This window comes from Melanotaenia boesemani, chromosome 16, assembly GCF_017639745.1.
Source record: "Melanotaenia boesemani isolate fMelBoe1 chromosome 16, fMelBoe1.pri, whole genome shotgun sequence".
Taxonomy (NCBI): domain Eukaryota; kingdom Metazoa; phylum Chordata; class Actinopteri; order Atheriniformes; family Melanotaeniidae; genus Melanotaenia; species Melanotaenia boesemani.
The window spans coordinates 5,519,190-5,530,462 of NC_055697.1; the positions used below are offsets into that span (position 1 = coordinate 5,519,190).

Here is an 11,273-nt window from a genome sequence, read left to right on the forward strand (position 1 = left end):
GAATGACGCGCATCCCCCTTTTTTCTCCTTCCATCTACCCTCTCTCTCATTCTCTCTCTGTATTCCTCTCCTCTTTCCGTTCTCTCTGCTCATCCTTTCAGTAATCCCCAGCCCACACAAACGTTACTTCGCAGTGTTGAAAAATAATCTGAAGCAAACCTGAGGTTTATCACACAGACACATGTACGGCTGTAGGTTGACATTTACAGTATGTCACTGTGCAACAATTTCATTGTAGCCTGTGTGATCCAGCAGAGGGGTCCTGAAATGCTGCTGCTCAGATACAGATATCATATGTGACAGCAGTCTAAATTTAGAAACACATATGTTGCAAAGGGCTATTTTTAGCCTTAGACCCAGATTTAAAAAAAAGAAAAGAAGAAAAAGTAGAAAAATCAACAACTTTCCCACATGTAGTATTGAATTGTAAAATCAGGATGTGCCACATTATGAAATGAAAATTTATTTATTTGTTTGTTTGTTTGTTGATCTCTGTACAGTAAAGCACTGTTAGGACTCTTGGTCATCATCAGTTTGAATAAATGTAGTTTATTTAAATTATCAAAATCAAATTTAATATAAATATAAAATGTTATATTGAAATAAATTAATTGATTAAACAAAAGAAAAATGTGGATATGTGACTCGTATTTCAGCACCACGGTCAGCTCAGTTTTGTTTTGTATATCAAATGTTCATTATTTTGGTTTGAGATTTAAGTTCAAAATAAATCAATATGACGCTAGTTGGTATTATTAAAGCGGCGAAATAATCAACCAAACACGACATTTCTTACTTTCTGTACGAAGATTATATATAAAAAGGATTTAAATGCACACAATCTTGAAAATAAAGCCTAGTGTTGAGAGTGGTGGAAAAATAGAAAATAACACCAGCAATGATGATAATGACAGTTATTTTAAAAAAAGAAGAAGAAGAAGAAGAAGAAGAAGCAGAAGAAGAAGAAGAAGAAGAAGCAGCAGCAGAAGAAGAAGAGCGTTTAAGGAGTTTAATTTTGAAAGTGGGCTGTAACTTCCCGGAAGTGATGTAGCTAACTGTAAATGTTTCCAGCCTTGGAGCAAAATTTTGGTAAGGTTGAAACATTTCACCTGTTTCTGTTTATTTGTGGCTTTCACATTCGCTGTGCTTCATGTACTTTTCATTGTATCTCACTCAAATAGTTATATCATCGATAATGTGATAGCTACAAGCTATCGGTCGTTTCTCGTTAAAATATATTGAAACGTTCATGTCCTCGTGATTTTAGACGTTGTCATAAAGCGATAAATAGTCGTTCATGTTTTATTAAACGCTTAGCCTGGCTTTCATTTAGCAACAGTTTAAACTGCTAATACATGAGAAACTACACCGTTACACTTGCTCGTGTTTGTCGCTCACACGGGCAGCTCACGCGCTAAAGTCAGATTATACACGCAGCTCAGCAGGCGGCTGTTGTAATACACATTTCACCTGCAGCCATCAGCTAGCCTTCACGTTATAATAAAGCTTCAGCTGGTAGAGATTATCACTAGTAAACAGTAGAGAAACCTGCTGACTTTCCGGGGAATTTTTATAGGTTCTTTATTTATTATTTACATATTTATTTACCCAAAGATTATTTTAAATATTTTTCTAAATTACTTTTATTAATAATGACAAAGTCAGTGACTGTGACAGATTATTTTTTAAATGTAAAATATTTCAATTATATTTGTATTTTATATCATTTTTCTATATTTTATTAGTTTTTATTTAATTTACACAGAATATGTAAATTTACACAGACGTGTGGGCATTTACTGAATATATTAAAAGTATCTGCTGTTTTTATATTTGTATTTGGCATTTCTGAATAAATTTTGTGTAAATATATATATGTATAGTATTTGTCGTTTTTACTTGCTTCAGGTGACCTCCTTACCCACCACTTTTGCGCACCAGCAACATGCTGCATCTTAAATTTCAACCTGACACAGAAATTAAGGCTTAACATAAATTTGCAAACCATGCATTCAAAGACTGATCATACTTTGAGTCCACCCAATCAAACTGCTTTGTCAGGTGACAGACATGTTGCCAGTGATAGTGGTCCATGGAGGGGCGGGCCACATCCCAAAGGAGCGATCAGAAAATTCTACTTCGGGGGTGTGCTCAGCAGTGCGATCAGGGTATCTAGTTCTTCGGGGAGGGGGCAGCAGTATGGACGCTGTTGTTGAGGCTGTGACTGAGCTGGAGAACAACCCTTCCTTCAATGCAGGTATTGTAAAAGGAGTTTAAGCACAGAGAGTGAGCTGGAAGCAAAAAACCAAAAATGTTTTTATCGTCTAAACAAAAGACACGAGTATAACAAATTATTTCTTATATCATTTTCCAGGGTGCGGCTCAGTCCTGAACATCAAGGGGGAGGTGGAGATGGATGCCATTGTGATGGATGGGAAAACACTGGAAAGTGGTGCGGTTTCTGCAGTAAGCAACATAGCTAACCCTGTTCAGCTGGCAAGGCTGGTCATGGAGAAGGTTCGTATTAAATAACTGCACAGTGACATACTCGATTACTATGCAAATACTCTAGTGCATGTATTATTTTTATACAGGTAAACTGATGCAGGTTGCAGTACAAACATGACTGGGAAACCAAAGTAGCACTGTATGATAGCAGTGTAGTTTAAACAATAACCTCAAAGCCCTCTCTGTTTTGTCCTAGAGTGAATGTGTTTAACGCTGACAGATGTACTTTTTGATATTTCATTTAGACGAGTCATGCATGTCTGACAGCAGAAGGTGCCAGTAAGTTTGCTCGATCCATGGGTGTCCCTGAGGTGCCCCAAGAGTCTCTCATCACCGAGTACTCTCGCATGCGCTGGAAAAAGAACTTGGCACCAGATGCTAACCCTGTGGAGTGCCAAATGTGAGACATAACACTGTTTTCCATCCATCCATCCATTTTCTGCTGCTTATTTGAGGTCAGGTTGCAGAGGCAATAGGTTCAGGAGGGGGACCCAGAAACTCCTCTCCTAAGCAATATGTTCCAAGTCTTGTGGGATTCCAAGGCATTCCCGGCCCAGTCGGGGTATACTGTATATAATCCCTCCAATAGGTCCTGGATCTGACCTGGGGTCTCCTCCCAGTAGAATGTGCCAAAAAACTTCCAAGAGGATTCCCTATTCACCTAATTTTTTTCTGTATAGAGGAGCAGTGGTTGTGCAAAGCTCCCTGTGGATGTTTGAGCAGCTCACCTATCTGTCAGTCTGAGGCCCGACTACCTTCCATAGGAAAGTCATTTCAGCTGCTTGTATCTGCAATCTTCTTATTTCGGTCACCACTCAAATTTTATGACCACAGAGGAGAGTTGGAACAAAGACAGACTATTAAATTTAAACTTTAGCCTGAGACCATTGTTCTCATCCGGAAAACGGCTCCCTCTTGGGATGAATGAATGTTTGCCTTGAGCAAAGGATTGTTGGTATCTTGGACTCTTGTTCACGAGTGATAAGAGGATGGACAGATGTATTGGGGCTTATGTTAAACTGTATCCTACAAACTGTTTCGAATAATCACGACCCGTTATCATATTTTTAGTTGTTCTGCAGATGCCAGGCCAACACACCAGGAAAGAGTCAGATCCAGCTCTTTTGATAACATCTATCACTCATTTCTTTTTGTCCACGAGTTGTTGCTGTCAGTTTCAGAGCCTCTATGCGTAACATTACAGTCAGTAGATGTGTGAAATGTGAACTGCAGCTACTCTTATGACAGTCTTATGAAAACCGTTGTTAAAACCACTTTCATGTGTCAGAATAGATGCAAGAGAGAGACTTTAGGGTGGAAGACATCTATTTAGCAAGGTAGGCTTCCTCAGAGTTGTCGTTTTAAGGAGACTACAGTGAGGTTTTAAAAACCTTGAGTGTGTCCTCAGCTGAAATGTAACTGAGGGAAGAGGCACTTTCTGATGAACTGGACAAACTGGGGTTTAAATGCAGTTACAAACGGATGCAGTAGTTTCAGACTTCATGAAGATTTTTTATAGATACACATGACAACATCTGAGATGTTACACTCATGGAGACGTTTGACATTTGAATGACTTCCGACTGTTTGAAAGACAGTAATACACAAAAAAACAAACGAAAACAGGATTTTGCCAGTAGTTTTTTTTAAAAGCGACCAAAGCATAAAGAAATGAGAGCCAAAATGCCAGAAAGAGAGAAAGAGAGAGAGAGAAATAAAGTCGTACCTGACCAGCCAAACTTTGAAAACAGTGTGACTTATAGTCCAGAAAATATGGTATATTTAATATGTGTCAAAGTTCAATAGTGTTGCTTTAATTCATATTGGGCTGTTGACGTTTAGTCATTTTTCTTTATCTTTTTGATGTTGTTGGTTGTACAGGGCTTTGGTCGAGCTCTATCATTTGTTTTATTTGTATATATTGGTCTTGAGAATAACAAAGAGCATCTTTTGTTTCATGTGTAGGGGGAAGATGGGCACAGTCGGTGCGGTGGCAGTCGACAGTAAAGGCAACATAGCGTGCGCAACCTCCACCGGTGGAATGTTGAACAAGATGGAGGGTCGGGTGGGTGACACCCCATGCATAGGTCAGTCACTTCTGTCAAAGGAACTTCTTAACTCAGTGGCTGAATAAAAAATGGATTGTTCCCTTTGCTCATCAGTCTGTTAAACTTTGACCTGGAGAAGTTTGATATTTATGGTAAGTTAGTAAACAAAGCAGTCAACTTTGTTAATATTTAACTGAGAGCGCTCTGCTCACTAACAATGAAATCTAATTTAAGTTGGCATGTTGCTGGAGAACAGTTTTGTATATATATCAAGAAAAAATGTATATATTTCTTATGTTATTTTGTTAAAAGGACTTTCTGTTAAAGGCAAGTGTTAGACTCTGCATTTCACATCCATTATGTCAGAAATCGACAGCCCGGGCTGACTAATACTAATAACCTAATGATGCATGAGTTATAGGCCAGAACCCAAATTATGATTTGAGAGGTTTAGTATAAACAGATATTACAGTGGCTAAATCATACTCTAGTCTTGTAAACAACAGTAGAGGGAATTTGGCCTGCATGTCGGACCTGTGTAATCTGTCACTATCAGTTTGTGAGTGATTACATTGTTATGACTCAGCAGCCAGATTTCAACCTCACCTTGTAAACTATCCACAAACCTGTGCAATCAGAATTTAACGTCAGTCTGAGGGTAGATTTTAAAAACACAAAAAATTAATCTACTTTAAACAACTGGAATCAGTACAATAACATAGCCTTAAACATTGCCTTAATTCATCTCTGATAATGTTACTGTTGAAATTTGAAACATAGGTGCAGTGTAAACTCACTCGTCACTTTTATCAGGCCCACCTTGCTGATACCAGGTCGGACCCCTGTTACCTTCAGATCTGCCTTAGTTCTTGGTGTGATAGATTGAACAAGGTCTTGGAAACATTCCTCAGACATTTTGCTCCATATTGACATGACAGCATCACACAGTTGCTGCACATCCATGATGAGAATCCCCTGTTCCACCACATCCCAAAGCTGTTCTGTTGGACTGAGATCTGGTGACTGTGGAGGCCGTTGGAGTCCAGTGAACTCATTGTCATGTTCTAGAAAGCAGATGGAGATGATCTGAGCTTTGTGATATGGTGCATTATCCTGCTGGAAGTAGCCTTCAGAAGATGCTACACTGTGGTCATAAAGGGATGGACATGGTCAGCAACAATACTCTGGTAGGCTGTGCTGGTTAAACCAGGCCACGTTGGTACTAAGGGGCCATAAGTGGGCCAAGAAAATATCCCCCCACCATTACACTATCAGCAGCCTGAAGCATTGATCCAAGGCAGGATGGATCCATGTTTTCATGATGTTTCCAGCAAATTCTGAGCCTAGCATCTGAATGTGGCGCTGAAATGGAGACTCATCAGACCAGCAACGTTTCTCCATCTTCTACTGTCCAGTGTTGGTGAGTGTGTGTGAATTGTAGCCTCAGTTTCCTGTTCCACCCGGTGTGGTCTTCTGCTGCTGTAGCTCATCTGCTTCAAGGCTGGACGTGTTGTGTGTTCAGAGATGGTATTCTGCAGACCTTGGTTGGAACCAGTGATTATTTGACTTCCTGTTGCCTTTCTATCATCTTCAACCAGTCTGCTCATTCTCCTCTGACCTCTGACATTCAGCAAGACGTTCTGGTCCAGACAACTGCTGCTCACTGTAATCTCTCCTAATGTAAATTTAGACTCAGCAGTTAAGTCAACATTTAGGGTTTTGGCTGGTTTTGGATCCTTGCATACACAGGTAGAATGTATCAGCAATCAGAACAACAGTTCACATGTCCTGTTGGCAGATGACTACATACTACACATGGATAAGTTATTCACATGCACTGCAGCAGCTGCAGCACTAGAGGTCACTCCTCACAGAATGGATCATCTCCTCTGGCAGCTGTTGTAGTCTCGTCCAAATACATTTAAAAAATTAGGAATGTATCATGTTACAACGTGATAGTTTTATTGTAAAAATATGAAACTTATTATGTATACCGTGATACATTTTGTGGTGGAAATGTGGCTTATAAACCATATTCATGTTTGTATGGAAAACTGTGGATTCTATGGTCAGAAAAATGTGTAATTTACCAAACAGGATTAAGCTGTACTTCATTGGAGAGATTTGGTGAAGCTTGGAGGTAGGGCTGGGCGATTAATTGATAAAATCGATTAATCGAATTTTCCATTTCTGGAGATTTATTTTTATGAAAATCTGGATTTTTTTTTCCATAGTTAGTTAGCAGCAGACTTAGCCCTCCCTCCACACCAGAACGGTGTTTGTCTGACAGATTCTCAGTGAAGTGATCCGTCACTCACGCCTGGGATTTAGCTGTGCGTAAAACTGCAGTGAGAAATGCGGCTCTCTACGAGATGCAGAAGTCAACTTAACATACAAACACTAGTTAAGAGACAACCTTCATCAGGGGAATTATTTCTGCAGTGGATCCTGTATGATAAGGATCCAGATGGAAAGACATCACGGATGCTTTGTGTCGCATGTTTCTATGTAAGATATAAAGTTGTTTATATGGTGGAAAAGCTATGACATTATATGCTTTATTTTTGCTGGCATTCATCGATATAAACAAATAAATGCTTTTAGTAAGTTTATTTATGTTTTGTAAAAGAAAAGAAAAAAAAATTGATGAAAATCGGAAATCTAATTTGGTTATAAAAAATCTGAGATTTTAGTTTTAAGCTATATCGCCCAGCCTTACCTGGAGGACACTGTGATATTGTTGACATTAGGGCTGCAACTAATGACTATTCTGATGGTCGATTAGTCACCGACTATTAAAACGACTAGTCGACCAATCGGATTATGTATCTCATGATTATTATAAATGGATCTTATTTCACTTTCAGCTTTGAAATCTTGCTTGAGGTTGTTAAGTAAGTCCGACGTTTCTCCTCCTTAAATGTTCGAGCATTTCAGACGTACTTCCGTGGTACACAAGGTCCGCTTAACAAATCTCACATGTATTTAATTTATTTTGTAAGTTTAACGTGAAGTTATCCCAGACTTTTACCGTTCTCCGCCGCGGTTTTCCTCCCTGGTCTGCCACCATATTTTTTCCCCTGGCGGACTTTATTGCGCATGTGCAACTCTCAGCAGAGATAAAAAAAAAAAGAAGACGATGTCTCACTCTATATTTTTTTCCCCTCTTTGCGCATGTGCATTGTGCAACTCTCAGCAGAGATAGGATTAGAAGACGATGTCTCACTCTGTAGTTTTGTTTTTTTTTTCTTTTTTTGCCGACAATAGTCGACGGCTAAATTCGTTGTCAACTATTTTTATTGTCAACTATTGTCGACAACGTCGACTAATCGTTGCAGCCCTAGTTGACGTTGCACCCTTAAAGCAGACAGGAATACGTCTTTGTGTCGGCAACTTATTTCTCCCAGTCCCAGCGGTGCATATTTTCAGAAGACAGCCATAGGTGTAATCATTGGTACATGTTATCAACCAAAAGCAGCACACACACACTGTGGCAACTCAGACACATGCACGTACCATCTCACTGTGCGCAGGCAGGTACCGTGTTGCTCATAACTGTCCCACATTTCTATGTGTCAACAATAAATCAGGATAGAACAATTAATCCCTATCAAAAAGAAATGAAATGTTTCTGCTTGATAAGAATATTTTCCCTAAAATGTACTTTGCTCCAATATTTCTAGGTCGCAACATCTGCATACAGTAGCTTCTTTGGTTCACGTTCTTAGAATAAAACTTATCAGTCTGCAGTCTGAACTGAATCATTTACAGCTTCACTTGAAATATTCTGTGGAAGCTCAGTCGTGAAAAATCCCACAAATATCGAGTCTGTTTCAGTAGAACAACTTTAATAAATCCCAGCAGCCTACAGTTAGCAGCTAGCTAACATGGCTAAGATGTGGTGTTTTCTGTGTATTAGGGAGTGGAGGTTATGCTGACAACCTGACAGGAGCGGTGTCGACTACAGGCCACGGAGAAACCATCATGAAGGTCACACTGGCCAGACTCATCCTGTTCCACATGGAGCAAGGTAACACACACACGTGGTGGTTTAACAAAAAAAAAAGATAAACGCTACACTTCCAGTAAACAAACAATGAAACAACTATTTCTCTCAGTACATTATGTTTGGAGTAATGGTAAAGAAAAAGGAGGAAACAAGGTGGCCAATCAACAAGCTAAGAAACAACTTGACTGTGTGTCTTCTAAACACACCTGCTTTATCTCAGCTCCTTACAGTGAGGATGCAGGAAAGTTGATGATGAAGGAGCCGAGTCTGCCTGATATTAAAAGCCGTGGTTCTACGGGGTCGTTAGAGGACACCAAAATCTGTCACGTTAATGAACAGTATTCATAGACTTGGGATAAAAAGTGAGGAAATATGTGTTTGGTTTATTATTTCTCCCCTTTAATAATAAAAAAACTGGTGCTGTATCATACATCATTGGAAAGCTTGATGAGTCACCTTTACAACCAGGTATAACTTGTAAGGAGTGAACAACACAGCTAAACGTGCGGGTGGTGCCCCCACAAAAATGTGCTATAATCCCCTGCAATATTCTCCTGTTTCTCTTTACTCTTGTTCTGAGTTTCTTGGGGATTGAATGATTGCACTCCCATAAAGTCAGAAGGAAAAAACAAGACACACAACACAACAAACACAACCAAACGCAAATTTTCTTACTTTTTGTGTTAAGTTTGTATATAAAGAACTGCTTTAACTTCCTACATTTGCCTCAGCTCTCTGCATTCCTTGTTCCTTGAGGTGGGTTTTTAGTTTAGACTATCCTTCATGCTGGTAGAAGGAAACAAGGTTTCAGTTCCTTGAGCTGCAAAGGAAAGCTTGCTGGCGTGTATTTTTTAAATCTCTTATTTTGCCCTGTTAGTGTTTTAAAGACAAACAAAATTATGTAAACATCCAGTTTAATTGTCACTCTTAGAAAGAAACATGACCTCAGCTCACACGACACTAAAGAAAGTTTTAGCCTCAGCACTCAGGGCTGTAAGATTGCATTTCACATCAGTGTGTCTTTTCTGCTGTTAGGTCAGTCACCAGAAGCTGCCAGTGACTTGGGCCTGGCCTACATGAAGTCCAGAGTTGGGGGGCTTGGTGGCGTCATAACTGTGGACCCCCAGGGCCACTGGGCTGCTCGTTTCTCCAGCCTGCAGATGGCATGGGCTGCAGCCCAGAAGGACACCCTGCACTACGGCCTGTACGCTGGAGAACACTTCACTCAAAGCATCAATGAGCCTCTCTGACTGGAAGAGCAACCTTCTCTTGAAGCTGAAGCTTTGTACTTTTTGGACAAAAAATCAGGAGTATTAATAGTAATAGATTGATTACAAAGATAATTATGTCCATGTGCTCAGATTAACAGACTTTACGATTACGAACAGCAGGACTTTTGATATAAATCAATAAGAACATGTCATGTTAGATTCAGAAGTTTTATGTATGTCAAGGCTCATTTAGCCTACATTCACACTGCAGGTCTTAACTCCATCTTCAGACTAGTGTGAACAGTCTCCAGCCCTGAAGTGACCCGCTTAGCACGCTGTGTCTACACGCCCCGCCTCCTCTGAAACGGAATGATGACATCTGTCTTGCTTCAGTGACGTGAAAAGTTAGATAAAATGCACCATGACTGTTGGTTGAGGTTGCTTTAATCACTCAAACAGATGCCGTATGTATTCGATGTAGGACCTGGATGAAAGTGGCTTGGGTGGGTCACACTTATGGGGAACAACATCAGCTTTGGTCTGCAGTGTGAACATAGCCTTATTGGCATCCTTAAGTGAATGAAGTAACCTTGTCTTAAGGACTGGACATGAGTCTCTTCCTTCTTCTCCTTCTTTGTGAATTGTAAGCCTTTCACATTCCAAACCAGTATTAAATTTTTTTTTTGTTGTTTTGTTCTTTTTTTGTTAATTTAAAATAATAAATTAATCTCTTCTTGATGACAGCCCCCATACAGGGGCAGCATGAGATGCATGCAATACAAAAGATTTCAGTGTTCCAGGTGAATTTAGAGGGAAAGTGATCCGTTGTCATTTGGATAAGTTCTTTAATAACATTTCTTGAAGCTCAGACATTTTTGGAAATGTCATGCAACAATTTATGATTTTTTTCCGCTGTTCCAGTTTTTCTTAAAGAACATAATATAATTATTTTAACTGGTTGTACTACAGATGTATTGTGGCTGACTTCTTGATCTCAGGCAAATCTCTGTGAAATGAAGAACTGTTAAATGTGAACAGCAGAGCTGCTGAGGATGCTTGTATCGTATTGTCGCTCATCAGATTTAAACATTCTCTGTGAGGGGATGCTCATCATCTTATTGCTTGAATGCTGAAGCTTTGTGTTGGGAACACTGGCAGAAACATGTTTAATCCCTGATCAGTGTGTATTTTAAGCTTCCTTTACTCAGCTGTAAGTGTTAACCCATCTGATCCACTAGATGGTGCTGTTTTTGTAAAAATAAAGCCGTGAAACGATTCAAATCTCTTCTTCAGATTGTATTTTTCTACTTTGTGCTTTTTTTTCTCTGTTGATGTGAATTCAGATTTATGTGAATTTGATTAAAAACTTTCTGTAATCAAGGATTCCTGGTAGGTGAAAGATATCCGTCCGCTCCTCAGTGTCTGTCTGCTGATATTTGATTCTTTCCACTGCAATGGTAACTTGACGCTTGGGAAGTGATCAAATTCATCTTTGCT

At 39.5% G+C, this 11,273-nt stretch overlaps 1 protein-coding gene across 1 annotated transcript; it reads left to right on the forward strand.

The window, feature by feature from the left end:
* The first annotated feature begins 1,016 nt into the window (after positions 1 to 1,016).
* Positions 1,017 to 10,790, forward strand: asrgl1 (asparaginase and isoaspartyl peptidase 1). The gene is made up of 7 exons (XM_042010829.1): positions 1,017 to 1,089; positions 2,062 to 2,257; positions 2,375 to 2,517; positions 2,754 to 2,908; positions 4,474 to 4,595; positions 8,476 to 8,586; positions 9,601 to 10,790. The coding sequence occupies exons 2-7, from the start codon at positions 2,071 to 2,073 to the stop codon at positions 9,813 to 9,815; spliced, it is 933 nt and encodes a 310-aa protein (XP_041866763.1). The 5' UTR covers positions 1,017 to 1,089; positions 2,062 to 2,070; the 3' UTR covers positions 9,816 to 10,790.
* Positions 10,791 to 11,273: the final 483 nt, after the last annotated feature.